At 33.6% G+C, this 23888-nt stretch overlaps 1 protein-coding gene across 6 annotated transcripts in view; it reads left to right on the top strand.

Annotated features, from left to right (window-relative positions):
* The window catches only part of EPHA7 (EPH receptor A7), a 171140-nt gene that overhangs the window by 99693 nt on the left and 47559 nt on the right, over positions 1-23888 (top strand). Inside the window, exon 6 of one of the 6 annotated variants that reach the window (XM_059177061.1) lies at positions 10194-11685. The exons of the other annotated variants lie outside the window; for them this stretch is intronic. Within the exon in view, the coding sequence (XP_059033044.1) occupies positions 10194-10210 (17 nt within the window). The 3' untranslated portion in view covers positions 10211-11685. Of the gene's footprint in view, positions 1-10193; positions 11686-23888 lie in introns of those variants that run through there. 6 annotated transcript variants of the gene reach the window in all.

Consider the following 23888-nt stretch of genomic DNA (forward strand, 5'->3'; position numbering starts at 1 on the left):
CTAGTCCACGAATCTGCACTTAGATACCATAAATCAGTGAACTCATTGGCTTCAGAATGTCGGATTCCAAGTAGTTTCTTTCCACACGTTTCTTTCACTTTCTCACCAAGCAGATGGCAGCATCGTGGCGAGCTATGGAGACATGCAGGCCAATTTATTCTGCCATGCACTAAAAACTGTGTGAGAATTTGTAGGCAAAATAAAGGCAAGAGAAAGAAACTCACAGTTTTGAGAGCCATATTATATACCAAGCACTGTGTTAGTGTTTTCATATATATTATTTCATTTAAGAAATCCATGAATTAACAAGAGAGAGAGAGAGATGTTAACACATAGGAATGCAGTATGTCTTATAAGTACAACATTTTTCTTCTGAAGATAATGCCATAATTGGATTAGCTCTTCAAGCTTCATGCAGTGTAGTATTTTGATCAAAAAGAAATGATAGAGCATTCCAGGTACAGAAAATGGTACTGAAGAAGATATGGAGGTAAGAATGAGAGCTATGATTATTGGATGGCTGGCTTGAAGGAGGATGAAGAGTTCCAGCTCATATTGTAACCTCATTAGATAAGCTATTTCATCTCTTTCTGTAGCTAATGACTCTCCAAGGGATTCTTAAGCCAGCTGTGATGGCAGCAGGAGCCAGTTTCACATATTGGAGGTGCTAGACGAGGTCAAGGATTTCTGCTTTTATAACAGCTGAAGGGATTGGGGATGGGTAGGATTGATGTGGGGGAGTACACAACTGAGCTGTTTTTATTCCGGGAAAATTGGTTCTGCCCAAGCAGTTGATATTTAAACTTGTAATTATGTATAACTCTGTGATCAAGTATAAAGGCTGCTTAAGACTGGTTCTTCATTTGGCAAGGCGTTATTACAAGAAGGTTCATAGTCGGATTAATCACTTTGCTAGTCTTAAAATGGAATACCCCGAAAAATGTGTCAGAAAATCAATCATGGCCCATAATTCACATATAAAGGACCAAAAGCAACACAAAACGGGGTCTTATATAAATGTGTCTCCCAAATTTTAGCACCTTTCTGTTCTAAACTTTTTTTCCAAGGTAACCTCTATGGTGGGTCATACTGAGCATTCCTAGGACACACTTCTACCTACCATGCAGGAGCATGTGAATTTATTTTCACATTAGCTTATTTGAAACATAATTAAAATAGTAAGTCTTTAAAATTCCTCTGATAAATTCCAAAGCCAGAAGGTTATGGGGTTTCTGTAACATTGTTTTGTATCTACCCAGGCAAACATACCACATATACAGTAGAGAATAAAGCCCTCAAGATCATCTGCCCTTAAGCTTCCTTTCATCCTAGCAGAGAGATGAGAGGAAATCCAAAATGTCCCACATGTTATTATTTGTTTGGCAAAGAGCAGCTAGGGAGGAATGACCCTAGTAAACACAGCAGGTAGCTTTACTAAATGTGCAATATGAAATTACTACATTCCATCTTAAGGCTGTGGTTCAGTTTTCTCTTGTCAAGGCTAATTGTTATTTTCCATCCAACTTCTAAGTGTTTTCAATATTTGTTTTTATGTCTACATCACTTATCCATTTAGAAGCCATACATATAGGATATATATCCAGAGAATCTTGAAATGAACCCTTTAATTTATGTAATATAGAAACTCAATAATCAACAGGAAGTTCTTGAAAATACATCATTCTTCTCTAAAAATTTGTGCCTTAGGTTTACTTAGTCATTTTTAGCAACTGGCATAGAAAGTAATTACTTTATTCAATTGATATTTTATGTGTAAATGATTTATTACATATAAAATAAGCAACCTGAGACCTGATTGTTAGTAATTTAGAAGAACAGATATTGCCTAAAAAGTGTAGATGTCTGCAATGAAGTTGTATTATGCACAACCTAGAAATCCTATAAATGCAGTGTATAATCAAATAAAAACTATATCAAAATGAAAGCTTTCAGGATCTCTAAAAATATCTGTAGCTCCAGAGGAAGAAACCTTAAATATTTTCAGGTTGATTTTATATGAGTTAATTTTAATGTTATAAGCTGCTTGATATGTTCAGTTCAGCGGTTGCAAACTTTTAAGGATTTAGTTTTCAACATTAAATTACTTAGGAAGTTGGAAAGGGAATGTCATGCTCTTATTCTTAAACATAGATAATCTGTTACATATTTATGGTTAAATAGGAAAAAAAAATTAGAAATCAATTCCTGCCTGTGTTACCAGTTGTGATCTGAGAGAGTAAAGTAGGCTCATCTAATTATTTGTTGACTTCACTCTATTATGATCATAACTAGGGCAGGTTAGAACCTTCTAATGATAGCATAAACAAATCACATGCTTCCTTTTAAATCTAGTGTTCTCATCATAACCTCTAACCATTTTTTTTTAGTTAGTAGCTTAGCTCAGCCATTTCTCTTTGACCCTGATGAACTTTAAGTTCTATAACAGGACCAATGAAATTTACTTTTTCATAAACCATTAAAGATATATTTTAGGTTATCTATATCCAGGAGGCCTTCTCCTGCAATAGGGCTCTCATAAAACAAATGGTCTCTTTAAGGAAAGGATTAAAACCGAGAGTGAATTAATAGCGTTTTAATCATGAGTAAAAGAACACATTGTGAAAAGCTTAAACAGCTTCCCTGGCCATGAAATTGGTAAGGCAAAAGCATGGAACACCACAGGTAAAAAGTTGAACAAGGAAGGTGGGCAGATAGTGGAGGTGTTTATTTTAGAGTTCAGAGATTGGCATGTGTGTTCTTCAGAATAATGTCCATTAACATGGTTTTCAGGTGTGGTTCTAATAGTTGGTCATGGTTGTGGGTCATGTACGCAAGGTGTACTTGCCACTCCATTGGTTAAACTAAGGTATCCGTCAATGCTCAGTAGATGAATGTTCTCCTTAATGATGGTGAAGCAAGTCAGGAGCTATGTGGGGGCCAGAGAGGGTCTGGGAAAGTGCCTCTGCCGCTTTGCAGTTGGATGTTCTTATGCTACTTTGTTAAATGCTCATCCAAGTCTGAAGTTCTTTATCTCTGAAATTAGAATCACAATAATTGTTATTAGGTTGATTACCATGCCAGTTAAATAATAATTAATGTCAGATGATACAAGTTGTGGTAATGGGTAGGTTATGTAGGATTATTTCTTCATATAACACTTTTTAAAAAACAAACAATGTAACCAAAATGAAACTTCTCAAAATTTATTTTCTGATGTAATATATTTTGGCATATTGTATTTTGAAAATCAAATTATGTTGGCTATCTTCCTAAATAAAAAGCAGTATTTCCTATGGAATTTGGTTGTGTAGTCACGAGGCAAAAGATGTGAACACATTAAGATTGTTTCAATATCACTATTTTTCAAAACATTCTAAATAGTCTATATCGTGCATGTTGAGGCCACTGTTGGTAAATTAAATAAGATCTTATAGAAGCCAGACCATGGAATAAATGGATAAAGAGAGGGTAAGACAGTTGATGGAATAGACAAATAATGGAGAAAAAAGTATAAACTTTAACACAGAATTGGAAGGAATGAAAAGAGAGAAAAAGAGATGTTGGGAGTCAGAATATAAAATAATGTTTTACTATATGAGGATCTCTTACAACATTTATTTATTGTTTTCAGCTATAAAATAAATGTGTTTGCTATAAAAGAGGAAATTCAGATATGTACAAGGTACAAACAAGGAAGATATTCAACAACTGTTAAGATCCTCCTAAATTTTTATTAATAACATATATTCTACATGTTACTTTTTTCTCAATATCGTATAGTATCATTTTCTCACAAATGAAGTATTTCTTCATTTGTGAGAAATGTTACTGTGTAAGTTCATGTTACTTACATCATGTTACTTATGTAACATGATGTAAGTTACTCACTTTAGGTGGTTTTATAATAACATGTAGGATATTTTTATTGTTTTTCATTCTCCACCATTATTGATAATCGCTTCCTGTTTCTCTAAAGGAAGACTTTTTAAAAATCTATTTGGGATACATTTGCAGAAAAGAATTTCCCAAGACTTGGTGCTTATTGTTAGGTAAATAACAATTGGTGCTTTGTAAAGAGGTTATTTCAGTTTACACTATATCAAACAGTATAGGAGAGAACTTGCTGTGAGTTTTGAACTTTTTTGAGACTGTAAACTGAAACACTATGTCCAGAAAAAAATTGATGTCCTCTATTTGGAGAATTTTCCATTGTTTAATTTCACTCAATTTTTGATGTCTTCCTACAATGAAACTGAAAAAGTATGTGGGGGTTGGGGGTTACAATTTTCTTCACTGAGACCATAACCAAAATTTATATGAACCTGACTCATGTCATAGGCTAAGTAATTTATTCCAAAACTCAGCACCATGCAAACGTAAATGAATTATAATTCATCTTTATTGAAGGCTGTTCAAAAACATACTCCCCCGTTTTAGTCTTCTTAAATCAACTTGTTAGGTGCCTGATAATGCAGTAAAGCTGTTAGGGAATTGAGCACTGTGAACCAAATATAAAGGGACTGAAGTGGTTAAAATCCACCTCTTAAAACTTTGTTCTCCACGCTCTGATCTCCCTCTTCTGGTTTGCCTTTTATAAGGCAAAAACTGGAAAATGTTATTTTCTGATGTTAGTGAGGCCAACAGAACATTTATCTACATTGTACATTTAATTGTGCAACTACTCAAGTCCACTAGTAAGAGAAGCTATGTTAATGCTTTTAATTGCTGATCTCCACATGAACATTTATTTTGTTCTTTACTTAAATTGAATTGAAGAGTAAAATGACTTATGATAAAATATTTTAATAGTATTATATTTATGTAGCTATGTATTCATTTCATATACTTATGTTTAATTATATAAATTACATATGACTATAATTTAATGAAATTTAATTTATTGAAATTAATTTAATGAAACTTGAAAAACAGTTTTCATTTGAATGGTGTATGTAATAGAGATATCTTCGATTAACCATATTGGGCACCAAGGGTTTTTTGCATTATTTCAATTAAAGTGATATTTGGAGGGGAAATTGGAGTGGGAGAGGAACCATTAGAGACTCTGGACTCCAGGAAACACACTAAAGGTTTTAGATGGGAGGTGGGGTGAGGGGATGGGTGAGCCTGGTGATAGGTATTAAGAAGAGCACGTATTGCATGGAGCACTGGGTGTTATACACAAACAATGAATCATGGAACATTACATCAAAAATTAATGGTGTACTGTATGGTGACTACGTAGCAGAATAATAAAATTAATTAATTAATTTAAAAACATAAATTAATAACACATAATTAATAAAAAAAATTAAAAATAAAGTGATATTTGCCTTATGAGCCATTGTTTTTAAATTAAGATCAGCATTTCAATTAAAGTATTATTTTGGTAAATGCTGGAAAAAATGTATATTTTGGAAAAATTTAGAACATTGGTAACTACAGTGACTTCTTACTTTTAGCATTTCCGATGGTAAAGTCTTTAATACAGAACATTTTTAAAGTAGCTATCATATCATGAAATTTCAAAACTTAAGATAACTGTATATTACCTTTTCAAGGGGAAGAGATCTCTGAAATGGGTTAAAAATATTTGAATTGTTCATAAAAAAACTATATGAAATCTACATGCAGAGGTTCACCTATGAACTTTTAACTATTATCAGAATTAGTAGTGCCTTGATTGTACTAATTATAACAACAGAAATAATAGAATATTCTTGCCTTTTGTGTATTAATCTGTTGCATGGCAGCCAGAGCAGGTATGGAAGGGCCTGTGTGCTCAGCTCAGTGAGCCACAGAGAAAACTTTCTAATATCCTGAGCAGGAGGGAAAGGTGATGGCTAGCGCCTGAGACAGCATTTGAGTTATCATATAGCATATCACTCAATAGTGATTAAGCCTCAAAAGATTAAAAACAGCCAGCATTTCATGAGATAACAAAGAGTATACTTTCTCTTTGGTCATTGTCAGGTTTCTGGGACTGATACTGTCCGTCTGCTACTGTTCACTTACTCTGTTCCCCCACATCTCTCCCACTTGATACCCTCTACCAGGAACACTGCAAATGGAAGCATTGGGATAATGTTCTTCCTTTATTCTGATAGTGATGACATCTGAACAAAAATGCCCACATTCATATTCGCTGTAAAGAAATATTGATATTTGAGAACACTGAGTAGAGATTGTTTACTACTTTCACTAATTTCACATAACCAGGCAAGGTACTTTTGTTGTTAGTTACTAGTCCTGGTTTTATCCAGGTCTAAAGCATGGATGAGTGCTCTCCCCAGAATGAAAGGGACGGGATATAATCACACAATTGTCAGGGGATAAGGAACGCCGTCATAATGATTGGTCTATATTAATATCTATCACAAGTGCATACATATTTTAACATAATTGTTCTTATTTTTCCACCATCTGCTAATGGTTTGATCTCAATGCCATGAAATTCAATCTGTATTAATCAGCATAAGGCGAATATAAATAAACTTGACTTGAAAACTGTATACTCTTCAGTATAAAATTTAAAATTAAAACAATATATATGTATTTTATTGAATAGGTATTGAATGGAATATATAGCTTTGATTGAATAGATTCAGTGCCCTGGAAGTTTTCTGTGTCAGAAGGAAAAAGGCAGTGAGGATAAATAATTTTCTTTTCCATAATATGAATTGATGAAGTCTTGTGGGTATAATTTAATCTAGAGAAATCTGAAGATTATAGCAGAAAAGTTTATTCAAGATGTGTTATCAGAGTCAAAACAACTCAGTTCATTAGCTGAATAGATTTAAAGGTTTGTTATCTTTGATTTGTTTCTGCTATATTGTATACACAATATCTTCTCAACTAAAATTTTATGTTTGTCATCATGGTGAATTTTTCTCAGACCTCATATTATCACACTGGTTGGTTTTCTAACACGGAAAACACAGAGAACCTAATATTTAGTTGATAAAATGATGGCAACATTAAGCATTTCCTTTGTAAATAGATGCAATTTAGATAGGCTTGATAATTTATAGTCATTTCATTTTATTTTCAGTTATGTTTTCAATTATAATATTCATAATTATACTTCTTTTATATAGTAGTATCCTATTAAGATTAAATTGAGATAGGAATAATTCTAAATGTCCCTATTCACTATATTATTTTCTGTTAAAATAAATAATTTCTGCTAAAACAGCTAAATTATTCAGTTTATGTTCATGGAGAGATTTTTCTCTCTCAAGAAAGAGTTGATTTCTCTCATCTGACAAATCAAAATCTATTGTTTCTACTGTAGATTATAGAATTCAGTTCAAATTTTAACCTAGTTGGAAATATACTGAGGATTGATGGTCTTGTGCCTTAGAAAATTTAGTTAGGTTATCTGTAAAGAGTCTATATTACTTATATATTTTATAAATATATGAATTAATTTGAGTTGCACATGGAATTCAGCTTAGAAATTAGGGAAAGAAAAAAAACCCATGTATAGTGAGTTATATTAAACATTGGAACTAATGTCACATTAAAACAAACAAACAAACCTGTGTTCAGTTGAGTATAACAGACTATGTGAAATACTACCTAATTTTGGGTCTTTATTTTCCTCTAAATCTTCAGATTTTAGAATTTTTAAGTCCATAGTACTGTGTCATAGACACATTTAAGGGGTTGGCCATATCAAGAGAAACTACTATTTAATTAAATCCATTTGAGTAATTGAGAAATATATTCCTACAACTTTTTAGTCCTTCTTAGGAACCTAATACTTGATAAACTCTTTGAGGGCATTCTTTATATTTTCATTCCCACAGAAGCTAACATCATGGTTCCTTTATCCCATTAAAGGAGATAAAGTATAAAGTTCTCAATATAATCTCTGGCACATCAGCCAAATAAAGAGCCATCTAACTGGGATTCCTGGGAGGCTTTATTTATGAGAGAAGAAAAGGAATTATAGGCTGCTTCCCCAATTCTCCAGTCAAATCATATTTTTCGAAAGTTCTTTTAAAGTTAGAGACATGTTTGGACTTCTTTAGTTCAAATAAGTATGATTCTAGCATAAATAGAGATTTTCACACTAGCTTTTCTTTCATGTAAAAATATTAGCAAGTATTTTCACTTCCTAGACTAAAATAGATTTTATTCTCATATTTTATTGTAGCACTCATACAAATTGATTTATTTTAAAGCAAAAAAGTTCTGGGTATTAACTGAGTATCTGTAAATGAGTGACCGTATTAAATACCATTTTATCTGCATGAACATTCAGAGCACATAGCAGCAAATTTCTTTTTAATCTTACAAGTTTGTGAAGATGACACTAATGAAAGTATTGACAACAAAAGAAAAAAAAAATTACTCAGTTTCTAGTATCTATTCCTATAAGTAATACAGTAAGTTAAAGACTGTGATTTTCATTTGCTTGGCAGTTTCCAGGCTACGTTATTTTTCAGAGTAACCTTAATATGTCTAATAAATATAAATTAGCATTAATACTTAGAAAGAATTAGCAGGAAAGCCACTTTTGGAATCAGTAGTTATTGGTCACTTAATTGTGTAATTATATGTATTGTGTTTTTTTGTTACCAGACAAGCACTTCTGTCTTACACGGTCATTTGAAGTTAGAATTGCCCATGAGGCTTTCAATGGAGAAAGCAAAATTGTAGGAGGAAAGAGTCCTTAAAAAAGTGATTTGTAACCAGCAAAGGGCATTTGGGGATTCTTAAGAGATTTTAATCTAGTACATTCTGTATAGCAGAACTGCTTCAGCCTTTCATATAATTCCTTGGACTTTTTCTTGCATAATTTCTCTTTTTACTATCATCACCTTTTTACATTTCTTTCTCCCCGCTTAATCATATTTCCCCCTTATTTAAGGTTCGCTCATGCTTTTCTTCTGTGAACTCCCTATTGTTCATTAATTCTCTCTATATATGTATTTTGTATCAGGCGGTAGCAGAGAAGCCATCGAATTGTTGTGGGGAAAAAAAAACACAAAAAAATTGCAGCCCTCATTGGAGCTGCAACTTATTCTTTTAAATGAATTTTTTTAAGGATTTTATTTATTTATTTATTTACTTATTTATTTTTGACAGACAGAGATCACAAATAGGTAGAGAGGCAGGCAGAGAGAGAGGGGGAAGCAGGCTCCCCACTGAGCAGAGAGCCCGATGTGGGGCTCCATCCCAGGACCTTGAGATCATGACCTGAGCTAAAGGCACAGGCTCAACCCACTGAGCCACCCAGGCGCCCCTCTTTTAAATGAATTTTAAATAAAATTTTAGAATTTATTTTTTAAAGAAATATTAGAGAGATGATGGAGATAAGCCACAAAATAAATTAATGAACTATGTGGTTTTTAGAAAGCAATAAAGAATAGGGAGTAGGAATGGAGTGGTAAGGTAGAGGCTGACTTAACAATTTTAACAGTAAGAGGGTGACAGTAATGACAGAGAGGAAGAAAGGGAGTGACCATGTTCATGTCTAAGGGAAGAGTGTTCTAGACAGATGGAACACCATATGTGAAGCCATTAGGCTGGACGGCCTGGTGAGCTCTAATAATGTGGCAAGACGATCACTAAAATGCAACGCGAAGATGGTAGTAGGCAGGGAAGTCAGGTAACCACTCTAAGGACTTGGACTTTTTAACTGAGGTACCTGGGAAGTCTATGGGAGTGTCAGAGGAAGAGTGATGTAATCTGACTCTGGGTTGTAGAGATTCCTCCTGTAAAAATCCATGGCATTCTTTAAAGTGTGTGTCTTATTTTCTGCACTTACAACTTACTTTCTTAACCTGATTATATCCTCCTTTAAGTCAAGGACATAAGGTATAATCAATCATTTTCTATCCCCTAGAGCATCGAGAATAAAGTTGGTGGTGTGGCGGCATTCAGTAAATAATCATTGATTTGGTTTGGGAAACTGGAGCAGAACAGATAATGCAAACATAGCAGCCAGCATTAGCAACTCCAGACATCTTTTCTACACAAATTCATTAGTTTACCTTGTAAATACAAGCAGTCCGATAGACACTGCTTTTCTGTCTGCAATCTAGAACCAAGAATCAAGGGTGTCTTTTTAGTGCCCTTCAAAACACATAGTGTGAGTAAGTATCCGGAATTTAGAACTTAAGCATTAAACGTGCCTCTGTCCTAGAATGTCTATTAGTCCTTTATACTTTTTCTTTTTTTAGCAGATCCTGTGATTTAACCAGAATATTTTCCAATGTTCTCTTCGTTTGAGAGCAATGACGGCTGTCTTTAACAACAGATGCAGAATCATCTTTCTCCTATTCATTTCTCAGACATTTATGTCTTGCAGCATGTGAGAAGCATATTAAGTGGCAGTTAGGTAATAGTAGAAAGGTTTCCGCAGATAATGCTTGACAATTCAATCAAAGAAAATCAGGAGGAACAATTCATGGAAAAAGGTGACTGAGAAAAGATCGGCGAGGTTCCTGTAGACATTCACAGGATAAAAGGAGCGGTCCTTTGCCTTGCTTTCTTCTACTTCAAAAATACAACGTCACCTCCCATTTTTACAGGATCCTAAATCACCTATCTACTGATGAAATTACACAATTAAAAATCTCCAGTAAAATCCCATTTAATTTAATTTAAAAATGCAGAGTAGATAACTATGCCTATCGTGTGCATGCTTTTGTCTCCATTTATTTCATTTTATGTCTCAAAAAGGAATATATGGTAAGGTTGTACTACTTAAGGTGATCTGTATGTTTGATCTAAAATTGCACCCATCAGCAATATTTCCCATCTCTTTTCCCTGCCTAATTTTTCCTCGTTAGTACTTTTCGCTGTTAGCATAGTATTTATTCTACTTCATGTTACTTCCTAGATATCGCCTTCCTACCCCTATTAGGATGTAAGCATCTTAGAATCAGATATGTATTTTTAAGTCTGTTTTAGACATTGTTCAGCTCAGAACTTAAAAAGAGTGCTTAGGACAAGTTAGGCACTAAATAAATATTTGTTAACTGAACGAATTAAACAAATAAGATATATCTCAAATTACATATGACAGATGTTTCCAATTTGTTGTGTTTTCATTTTATATATGGTATCCCATGACACAGAGAAGTTTAAATTTTTTTGTCTATCATTTGCTTATTGTTCTGTAAGCATAGTATGCTTTGAAAAGCCTTATCCATAACAATGTTATAAAAAATAGTTACTCACATGTTCTTTTATTCAATGGCTTATGTTAAAATTTTAAGTTATCAAGAATATATTTTATATCCAGCATGGTGTTTCTATTTCCACTAATCTTTTCAGTTGTTTCGACATTATTTACTATAAAATATATCCTCCTCACAGTATTTTTAAAGACTTAAATTTTCTACCAAGCCATGTAGAGACTGGAGCCTCTTTCTGAAAATTCTAATATTAATTCTTCATTGTTTATTTTTTTGCCTAATATGACATATAACTTAATGCAGATTTAGATTTTTATATTTCAATTATAATTATTATTCTTAATTTCACTGAATCTTCTCAAGTATTTACTTGCCTAGCTAAATTATATTATCTTTTTGTTGAGTTTAAAAAAAAAAATTCCTCTGGAAGTTCTCAATGAATTGTCATTTTTATGTTAACTTATGTAATAATCTGAATAAAGCAGATTATCTGTCCAATGTTGAGTTTTCCTATCTCAGAAAACAATCTATACCTTTTTGAATTACATATGCCTTTCTGTAACTGAATAAATAATTATTATTTTCTTTATGTAAGTTCTCTTAATTTCTTAGGTTTATTCCTAGGTGATTATTCTTAAAGAGTTTTAATATCTGAGAGAAAATAAAGTAGCTGTTGACTTCAAGAGCTGTAATACTAAGTCTATATAGTAAGAAAAAAAACTTTCCCAATTCATAAAATTTACAATTATGTGCTGTAGTTTGAAGGTCATAAAATGGTTTACTATAAATAATTGATCATGTATTCTTTCTCAGCCAATTTACCCAACTGAAAATTTCTTGAAAGTGCTTCACGCCATGCTCAACAGTCTTTAACAAAAGACACCCATAAGTGGGATTTTTGTTTGTTTGTTTCTGTTCTTTGTACTTCTAATACATGGATCAGAAAAGGGTTGTCTTGTGCTGTCCAGTTAGGGGCAATTTGAAATACTGGAAAACCCACTGACCATAATACAAGTAAAACTGGATTCTATTCCAATCTCCTACTAAGTAAACACTTAGCTTTGACAAGTCATTTTGTTTTTCGAAATCTCAGTGCCCTAGCTATAAAATTCAAGATATTGAATTGGAGAGATATTTTACTTTATTCACTTTGTTCTCACTGTGTTCCTAATAACTGTTCTCCTTGCTGAATATATGACAGTGAATAAGGCAAAGTCCCTGTCCTCATGGAAATCAGATTCTAGTGCACTAAGAACTATTCTGGTTCTAACATTCTCTGTGCCTATTGTAAATTGTGATAAAGTATGGGGGAGAACTTAACCCTTAACCCTTAGGTTATAATCAAGAAAGTTACAGTCACTGGAATTCATGTACAGTAAATTGGTGACTAATACCCAAACCAAAAGCTAAAATAATAGTATCCTGTAATATTCTAGGCTTTGTAACCGGAGTACTTTTACTTAAATTCAGTTCAGCTAGTTTCTGCACGTGTCTGTGGACATGCTTCTTTACCTTTACCTTTCTCAGCTTCAAAATGTGCCTGCGTACAAAGACTCTAATCACAGCTACCTTATTGGTTTATTTTGTGGAGTGAATGAGATAATATATGTAAAGATTCTAATAAAAAACTGTGCCTTAAAAAAAAAAAAAAAAAAAAACCCTGCTCAATAAATGTTAATTTTTAGCCCTGTCCAATGTGCCCTATGATATAGTCCTAAAATTAGAACTTTTCTTCACCTGTGAGTCATATTCGGTTGAGGTCAACATAAAGATCACAATAGGTCAGAAATCAAGGAAGCCTAAGACACAGCAGCAGCCTCTCCATTTAACAGGCTACTGATCTACCAAAGCCCTCCTGGAAAGGCCATTTCTGAAATGCCACGTATCTGAAGGTAGGGCTTGTCTAGTTGAAGGCTAATTTTGTTCTCATCCAAACTAAGGATAATTCCAACTCTAATCAATGGGGAATTACATATGAAATATAATGGAAGTCGTGGTGACCTGGGGTATTTTGGGCAGAGACATATGCTGAAGTAGAAACTTTAGCGGCTTAAAAAGCATTTAGCTCAAGCCTTTGTAGTATGTTTTGGTGCAAGCTTGCAGAGACAGTATATAGGAGCCTCAATTACTGAGTTCCTGTTTTTAGTAAATAGCTGCCCTGTAGGTCACTAAGTGCTATTGCTGACAAGGTTGTATATGAGAAAGCTTTTATTTTAATAACCAGTGGCAACTTGCACTTATAAAGAAACTTGCATTTCTCAAAATCCTTCTTTGGTTCAGAATGGCTACGTGGAATTGCAGCCAGCTCTGAACTAGTGATCCTAAACCAATTATTAACACAGGACTAAGTGGGAAACAAAGAAAAGGAGATTCTGGAGTAGCGACAGAGCACCAGACCTTATTCTTATAAAATGTGGTTTGGGGTCTTTACAGCCACACTGAACAAAGAGAACTTCAGTTAAAAAAAAGTTTTTCTTAAGATTCATATGCAATAACCTGCAAATAATTAAACTCACTTTCCTCAAAAAGAAAAATAAGTTAGTTCTACTCCATGCAGACTCTATATTGTACTTGTCAGTTCTTAGTGTTACAGGTTTAGTGACCTTGGGAAAGTTACATAAATCTTTTTAATCTGTTTCCTATCAGTAAAATTGTGAAAACGTCTTCTCCAAGGACTGCTTTGACGATTAAATTAGGTGCTTATATAGGGCATCTTCCTAAGTGTGCAGCACACGGTGTTGGAAAATGAATGTTGTCCGAAGAGAAAACATAATTTTAAAAATGAAATTGGCAGTTGTAAAAATAAACACATAAAATCTATAAGGGACAATGTTATATGCATGATTTTATATAGAAAACTATAAAACATTCTTAAATGACATAATGAAAATCTCAAAATATAGAAAGGTAGACAATATTTATTATTTGGAATTCTTCATACCATAAATACATCAAACCTTCTTAAGGGGATTTATATATTCACTGTGATTGAAATCGGATTTCTAATACAGTGTGTGCATTTGTGTAAAACTCCATTCCTAAACTGAATGAAAAGGGAAAATGGCTAAGAATAGCTAAAACAATTTTGAAAAAAAAAAATGGTAGGAAGATGTAGTATGAAGCTATATAATTAAGAAAATAAGCTAATAACAAAAAACAGGTAAGTATTCTCATGCAAAAAGACAAATATCTTAAACACATGGAAATACGATTTATTACAGAGGTGGCAGATTTAAGTAAATAGTACTACAATACTATTTATTGTACTATGCATAATAAATAACTATTAGTTCCACAGAAAGAAGACAGTTGTGAAGAAAAAAACTGTAACTTAAACAATTTTGAAGAAAATATAGGTTATTTTTATGACCTTTGAAAAGAGAAGAAATTTACTGGAAACACAGTCTATAAAAAAACATTGATAAAATTGCCTGTGAAACTGAAAACATAAGCTACATGATTGGCAGTAGATGTTATATATATCTGACAAAGGAATAGGATCCGGTAGTTTATATTTTTTAAAAAATACAAAGAAGGAGAAAATCTGATATATGAAACTGAAGAAACAGAAATGGGCAATAAATCAATTAATAGGGAAATGCAAAAATGAACAGCAGTGAAAAACCACTTAGCGTATAAGAGAGTAAAACATTAATTAAAAACATAACAAAATAGCCAGTGTTGTGTCAAATGCACAAAAATGGAAAATTTTATAAATTCCTGATCATACTAAGAATTTATAAAACTGCTTAATGTGGCAGTATCTGTTAAACTGAAAAGAATATTACTAAGGAAACTGTAGTACACACACAGTCACAATGATTCACTGTATTTTCTGCATTCAATTCTTTACAAATAAAATTGGAGATTAACTTAATTATCTATAAGGCAATGTCTGTTGGATAACAATTTTCTTTCTATGTTTCAGATATATGGGAATTTTTTTAAATGTTCTTAACCTAATTTTGTCAAAAACTCCCTCCCTTCCAGGCTCCTCCTTTCTTTGTTCCTCTTTTTCTCTCCCTCTCTATTTCAAAAGTAATCACACTTCGTATGATTTGGAAGATTTTTTCAGAAAAAAAAAATTAATCCAAAACTGTTAAATCTGAAACTTTGAGAAGATGACTATCAAATAAGCCGATCTATTTTAAAATAGAAGTGTCACGTATTTCAGATGAATTCAGTAAAATATGAAAAAGCAAAACAAAGGTATTAATTGTATTACTTTCTGCAGACTTCCCAAGCTTTGACTTATTGTCATTGCCCCATGTGAATCTTTGCCTCTGAACAGATGCATTGGAAAGTTGGATTAAACTAAACATTAAGAAATAAGAGAGGTATAGATGTTTTTGAGAGCTGGTAAACTGTAATTAGTGCAGCTATAGTTTCCTATGAATATATGTATTATATTCATGTGTTCTTTGGTACAAAGCAACATTTAAAACTTCTTTTTTTAAACAAATGGGAAAACTGTTTAATGTTTAATGATTTTATAACACCTTAATCTTATTTTTAAAAAACCTATATATGTTAGCAAACATTCATCTTAATAAGGTTCAAACTAGTTACCCATCAAAAAATGTTCATTTCTCCAACATGTACTCTTCTTCAATTTTAGTATATCAGTAGTTATATATAAACCAATTTTTTGATACATCAGATTGGAGTTTATTTTTTTAACAATACTTGACAGTGAACTTAAAGTTAGACTGCCTTGACACATTTTCCCTGATTCAAGGCCTATTGCAGGGGTAAGGAAAATCCTTATTACATGAAAAAAAAAATTAATTTGGTATATTCTATTCAGAGTCCGGGGTTAAACTTGGCTATATTGTCATCTCTACATTCAAAATCATAGTGTATCAAGACTTTTTCCACAGCTAACATCCTTGAGGTTGACATCTTCTTGTGACTGAGTAGATAGCAGCAAGAAATTCAATTACAGCAAGCCGGCTCTGTCATTGCACCTGTCTGCTTGCGCAGGAAATGATTTGTAAATTGGGCTTTATCTTTCCCATCCCATAAATCTCCTGCCCATAATTGACACTTGTCACCACAGATGAATAGTGGGAGAAAGAAAACAGAAAGTAAATGAGTAGCCCACCTGGGAAAACTATGTCTTGTTGCCTTTGGGAGTCATTTACAAACAGCAATACCTACGGGCCAGAGTTTTTATCCACGAGCAGGTGGCAAACATTTTGCTATTGAAAAATACAGTGCCGGAGCAGAATCGCAACAAACACCAGACAATCAAGTGATAATTAATATATAATATTTTCCGGGGAATATAAACATGTCTTCCAAAGACATAGAAGCTTTCTTTCCTATTTTTGAAGCCTTCTTATTGCCACTGCACATTTGTAAGTATCAGGTTGGTTTCTGACCTGTCAAACGCATTCATGAAGCAAGCATTTTGCCTGTCTTGGGAGTTGATATTGTCACTTGTTACACAACTCAACATCAGTTCAAAGTTGTTTAATACCAGTGTCGACAGATTGGTTTAAAAAAGACATAAGAATGATGATGTTTCCTTTCAAATGTCAAAGAAAGGAACAAGGGATTTCATAAATATGATCTTGGGAGCAAGCACTAACCATAAACACATGACAGATAAACCTTCATATCTAATTCTCCTAAATGAGTTATTTAATTTTATACTTCCTTCTGACGCGTATTTCACATTGTGAGACATGCATATTTTAAAACAAGAAAAATATTTCAGAATGCCTTAATAATCTCATGATAGTGAAATAGCAAAGTATTCTAAAATATCCTTCTTAAGTTACAGCAAAATTGAGTGTTTTAAATAAAAAATAAAACCACATGTGCAAATGAATTTAAAAACAGATCAAATATTTTTAAAACTAAATTATGAAGAACAGAAATCATTGTGGGTGCATCATGTATGGCTTTGCATAGTGTTTTCTACATGTCATTTTTGAGTAATTTAATACTTAAGTGTGTCTATTTTATCAATATTTTAATAATCTCCAACTTATTAGGAAGAAACTATTTTTTAAAAGATTTTATTTATTTATTTGACAGAGATCACAAGTAGGCAGAGAGGCTGCGGGGGTGGGGGGAGAAGGCTCCCCTGCTGAGCAGAGAGCCCGATGCAGGGCTTGATCCCAGGACCCTGGGATCATGACCTGAGCCGAAGGCAGAGGCTTTAACCCACTGAGCCACCCAGGCACCCCAGGAAAAAAACGATTTACCATTCTTTTGCAATTTTGCAAGATCCAGGATTATTCCTTCACCTGTATGATTTACAAATAATTCTAACCAAAAAGATAACATCTTCATCAATCTCTTTGCTTCCATAGATCAGCAAATTATGAAGAGCTGATATTTGTCCTAAAATGGGAGCGAATGATTAGGAATGGAGCATTGGCAAGAGCATAGATTTTACTTAAATACCTCTACACTATTAACCCACTCCTGTACCTGGGGTTGCATGGACTGTTTGCCTGCCTACTTAGGGTTTACAGAAGTTGTAAGGATTTTGTTATTTTTACACTACAGAACGAAAGTTTGAGGAAGTTAAGTTGCTTCTCTGTAGGTTATTGTTAGTGTAAAATAAATGATTTATTTATGCCCACTTTAGTATGCTGGGCTTGTAAACACAGCAGGGAATTTCTGGGATATTGATCTAAAGCAATAGGCATTTATAACATAATACAGTTGTACTCCATAACCCTTTATCAGGGTCAGCTTTGTCATTTGGCAACTTAACTGAAGAACAAAGAAAAACCTTTCAGTACAAACAAGAGTCCAGCATTTTCCCCTGCCTTTTCTTAAATCAGCAGTTTTCAATAACAAGTATATCTGCTATTGTTATCTAATGAGTGCGTTCAGTCTAGACACAGATAACTTAAAATGCTCAGGTGATATCAACAATAGCATTGAAAATAGAGATGTGAATATTGTTGATTCACATGACAAATTGATTTAGAGCTACTTTAAGTAGATACTTTACTTGTCCAAATGTGAGGGGAAAAAAAACGTACAGTTTGTTCCACAAACATGTATGAAGTGGGTCCTTTATGTCTGGTACTGTACGGTGTCAGGGATGTTCCTACACCAGGGGAGCTCATTTTCTGTAAAGGAGGAAGCCGTATGAACAGGTAGTTACACTAGATGAAGTATACACCAAGTATGGAGAAGCTGAGCCTTTGGTTGTCTTGAAGTTGTGAGCAGGAGGCTGGCAACAGGCTAGGGTATGAGGATTTCCATGTAGAGGAAATCAGACAGCCATTAACTATGGAGGAATGAAATAGCATGAACTGTTCAAAAAAGAGAGAGAGAGATTTTTCCTTTTAAAGAAACTTGGAGGCATTTTCTAATTCTGACATATGAGAAGGAAATATTGGGGGAGTAAACAGAGGCCAACCATGACAGACCTTGGATGCTGTGCTAATGTTATGACAGCTACCATCGACTATACTTCTTACGTGAGGCACTTCCCATCTTTTCTCAGTTTATGCTTTCAGTAACTCAGTATTATCTTAAAGCTCCATATTATCTCCATTTGAGAGGTGAGAAAACTGAGGCACAATGTAATGAAATGTGTCCACAGTGACACAGCTTATGGTACCAAACATTGTGACTCTTTTTTTTTTTTTTTAAGATTTTATTTGATTTTTATTTGACAGACAGAGATCACAAGTAGGCAGAGAGGCAGGCAGAGAGAGAGGGGGAAGCAGGCTCCCCACTGAGCAGAGAACCCGATGTGGGACTCGATTCCAGGACCCTGGGATCATGACCTGAGCCGAAAGCAGAGGCTTTAACCCACTGAGCCACCCAGGTGCCCCTAAACATTGTGACTCTTAATTGGAATTTATTAAAAGCGCTTCAAATTATCAAAACAACATATCAAAATGTGTTTTAAAAGGTTATAATAATGTTATAAAGAAGTGTTAAGGTTATACTTCAAAATCAGTTACATTAACAAACCAACATTAGCAAAAAAAAAAATCCCTATAATCAGAAAATATTAAAGTTTATAATTAATATCCAGAGTTTAACATAATGTCATTCTTACATTAGAATAGATTTGGATGGATGATTTCAAATTTTGTAGAGCATTTACCAAGTCACGTTCAAAATAAAATAAATTAGATAGGACATAATAATTAAATAAGACAGTCCAGCTCTGCACTTCAGCAGATGCTGAAATATGATATATCCTTGTGGACTTGAAATGTTCAGGGTTCCAAATATATTGCATTTAAAATATTTGTTAAATTTTAAAATGCCAGTTTACATTAAAACAAATGCAAATAATGTAAATGAACTGAGTAAGAAATATTTCTTGATTTGTTGCTTTGTTAAACGTCATTTGACGTTTATTTCCCCTTTAATTGCTTTCCTACTAATACTAACATTTATTGAAACATTGTTAATTGCTAAGTACTGTCCTAAGCGACTTATATTCATTGTCTTTCTAAATCATTGCAATACTTTCTATTCCCATTTTGCAGATGAAAAGTGTGTGAATCAGAGCAATTTAGCAACTTGAGCAAGATGGTATAACTAGTAACTGGCAAATCTGGGACGGAATATTTTCTGTGTGACATCAATCTTATGAAATTAGAGGTGGCATCATTAGCAATGCTTTTTCCTTCTGTTTCCTCTAAGTATCCATATATACACATAAAAAATAAACAATTGTAGTTGTGGTGGTAGAGTGAATTTCAAGCATGGGAAATCAAATTTTACCTAAACTGATATGAAACTAGTTTTTCTTCTAACTTTGGGACATAATGGAATTATATTTTTTTGCATGCATGTGGACATAGGTATGTGTGTGTTTATGTGTGCACGTGTGTGTGTCCTCACCACTCCCAAACCATAAAAACACTAGACTTCTGTTCAAGTCAAAAATTTTTATTTTTATTTTTTAAAATTTTTACTTAAATTTATTAGTTAACATACAGTGTAAAATTGGTTTCAGGTGTACAGTATGCAATAACTGTACAGTATGCAATAACTGTACAGTATTCAGCGCCTCCATACAGCACCCTGTTCTCATCACAGTAAGTGCCCTCCTTAATGGGACGCCTGGGTGGCTCAGTTGGTTAAGCGGCTGCCTTCGGCTCAGGTCATGATCCCAGTGTCCTGGGATCGAGTCCCACATTGGGCTCCTTGCTCGGCAGGGAGCCTGCTTCTCCCTCTGCCTCTAGCCTGCCACTCTGTCTGCCTGTGCTTGTGCTCTATCTCTCTCTCTCTCTCTCTAACAAATAAATAAAATCTTTAAAAAAAAAAAAAAGTGCCCTCCTTAATCCCCATCACCTATTTCGCCCCTACCCCCATCCACCTCCCTTCTGGTGACCACTAACTTGGTTCTCTACAGTTAGGACACCGTTTCTTAAAGAGAGAGGCAGATCAAAAATTCTTATCTTAAAATACTATGGAAGGAACTTCTATTCAAAGTAATTTCTTAGTAAGTACAAACCATACAGAATCTGCCTTTCATTTTTCATTGATAAGTAGCATAAAATGTGTTACACAACTGCTTCTGTTTGCTACCCAGGGCAATTTAGAACAAAAATAAGTAATGTTTTCAGAGATGTATCTGATGAAGTTTTCCAGAGAAGTGTACCACTGGGCAAATTTTATTAGTGGACAAAATAGAAAATGTGCACATTTTAAAAAGGAATTAAACACTTGTGGTCCAGAGAATTGCAAATATTAAGTGAACATCAGCAGGGTACTATTTGCAACACAATTGTGATATATTTCAATGTCCTAGTCATTGCCTGCAGTTGTAGTTTTTGTTTTGTTTTGTTTGATGATAATGATGAATCAGATTTCTATTAACCAGGAAGTAGAATTATCTTTAATGAATCATTCATGTAACTTTCTGCCAAAACTCTAATTTTAAACTGCCTGGACAGTGGGGATCCTGAGGAGCCTCGCTGTGACACTGAGTGAGATAATATTGTTATGTGAATGTGTAACGGGAAGTGCTCAAGCCCCTTCACTAGTTTATGTCTCAAGAACAAAAGCGGTTTGTGAATAGTCTACTGATTTAAGGTGAAAGAGATATAAAAATGAATAATTAACCTAAAAATAAAACTGAGAGGGGAGAGAGGGAAGAAGGAGGAAAAGGAGGAGAAGAGGAAGGGGGGAGAAATTTTTTTCTATTCCAGAGCAAAATTCTAGATCAGAATTTTGTAACAAAATCGAACCATGGTGACAATAGTCCCTTAAAATTAAACCTGGAAGATTGACCCACAGAATTGAGGAACATCTACTGCTATTTCTCATGTATTAACTCTTTTTTGTACAGGGAATTGAAGTGTTATCAATTCCATACCTTTATTAAATATGGAGGTTATTTTTAGAAGATCTCAGCCAATAAAATTTCTGAGAATGTCTTACACAAATGAGAAATATCTTTAAGAATGTATAAATTTTTATTTCACAATACCTGTCACACATGAAGGAAATTAGCCATAGTATTATGTTGGACATAAATTGCTAACTACAAATATGAAGAAAAGTTTATATAAATATCAATATATGTATGTCTTTGTGTGTGTGTGTACATATTTGTACATATTCATGTATATAACATTTAAAAATCATTTTTATGATTTCATGTTTAGAAACTATAAATGAAGGACTGTAAGTATCCTATTACATGGAATATTCTTAGAATAAATATTAAGATCGGTTTTATAAATAAAAAATCATTTTTGATAAAAATAAGAGAATAGATATAAACTAAAATCCATCATTATAATAACCATTTAAATAAAAATTCAGGGAATTGAAACTAGCATTTTTTCTTATTACTATTTTTTAAATATTTTTTAATTTATTTGACAGAGATCACAAGTGGGCAGAGAGGCAGGCAGAGAGAGGGGCAGCAGGCTCCCTGCCTAGCAGAGAGCCCAATGTGGGGCTCAATCCCAGGACCCTAAGATCATGACCTGAGCCGAAGGCAGAGCCTTAACCCACTGAGCCACCCAGGCGCCCCTTATTACTATTTTTTTTTAAGATTTTATGTATTATTTGAGCAAGAGAGTGGGGGAAGGGGCAGAGGGAGAGAAGGAGAGAATCTTAAGCAGGTTCCCGCTGAACATGGAGCCCAACTTGGCATTGACCTCAGGACCCTGAAATCATGAACTGCACCAAAATCAAAAGTCAGATCCTTAACTAACTGAGCCATCCAGATGCCCCTTATTACTAATTATTTTTATTTTTATTTTTATTTTATTTATTTATCAGAGAGAGAGGGAGAGAGAGCGAGCACAGGCAGACAGAATGGCAGGCAGAGGCAGAGGGAGAAGCAGGCTCCCAGCCGAGCAAGGAGCCCTATGTGGGACTCGATCCCAGGATGCTGGTATCATGACCTGAGCTGAAGGCAGCTGCTTAACCAACTGAGCCACTCAGGCGTCCCCTTATTACTAATTTTTAAATTGACATATAGTTGACACACAATGTTATGTTAGTTTCATTTTGATGGGCTTTATTTTATTAACAAGTGTATTATATATAACCAATGATTTTATATGTCCTACTTGATCTCCAAAATCCCATTCAGGCACATAGAACAAGAGAAAATAAGAGAACTTGGTTGCATGTGGAAAATTTTTTTTAATAAAGAAAATAAAGCCCCAGATACTATAAGCAAAATTATGCTCAGTGATTTTAAAAGCTGTTGTTTAACTATTTGAATTAATAGTTTGAATTCATTGGTATCAAAATTTGTCATAGTGATACACTGAAAATTACTAAAAATTAATTGCTGTCTTTTAAGTTATCCTAATTAACATAGATTGGCATCACTAATTTATTCCTTTTTAAAAATCATTTGAAATTTTGTGATTTTTTTCCTTAAAGAATTGCAATACACATTGCAAGCAGTAGTCAAAAAAAAAAAAAGTCTGATCTTAAGGTATACATACCACACCACAAAGTTCTCTGAGATATTTTAGCACTATAATTTGAAAGAACTAATCTAGAAGTTAAAAAAAAATAATTTGCTTCCTAGAGGAAAATTTTAGATAATTTAGAATTGTTTCTTCATTAAACCAAAATTTAATGGATACCTAAAGACTGGAATAAATAGTGGAGACATACTGGTTAGCAAAACCAACCATGACCTCCCAACCTTATGGATTACAGTCTAATGGGGGAAACACATTCATCAAATAATACTACAAACATGTCAGTTTACAGCTCTAAAGTGATGTAATGGGGGATTTCCTAATACTAGGAGAACACATAATAGATTGGGTTGTATCAGAGAGGAAAGGAGAAGTTGGGAAAGGTACTCTAAGAGGAACAATCAGAATGATGTTTTAACTCAGTGCAAAAAGGAGTTTGAAGAAACTGAGGAATAAAGTGCAGTATCAGATGCAGAGAAGGAGGGGAGATTAAACATGGTGAGGCTGGAAAGATAGATGGAGAGTAAGTCATGTTGGGAATTTTGGTTCTTATTCTAGAAGTCATGAAAAGCCAGTTTTTAACAACTTTCATTAGATACAATTTGCATACAACAAAATTCACATACTTCAAGTGATGACATTCATTGATTTTTAGAAAATTTGTGGAGTTGTGTAACCATCACCATAATTCAGTATTAAAACTTTTCTGTTATCCCAAAAAGAGCCACCATGCCCATGTATAGCCTCTCTCCATTCCTATCCCGTAGACCTAACCAAATACTGAACTGTTTTTTTTTTTTGTCTATATAGTATCATCGTTCTAAACATTTCATGTGAC

This window comes from Mustela lutreola, chromosome 6 (genome assembly GCF_030435805.1).
Source record: "Mustela lutreola isolate mMusLut2 chromosome 6, mMusLut2.pri, whole genome shotgun sequence".
NCBI classification, from domain to species: domain Eukaryota; kingdom Metazoa; phylum Chordata; class Mammalia; order Carnivora; family Mustelidae; genus Mustela; species Mustela lutreola.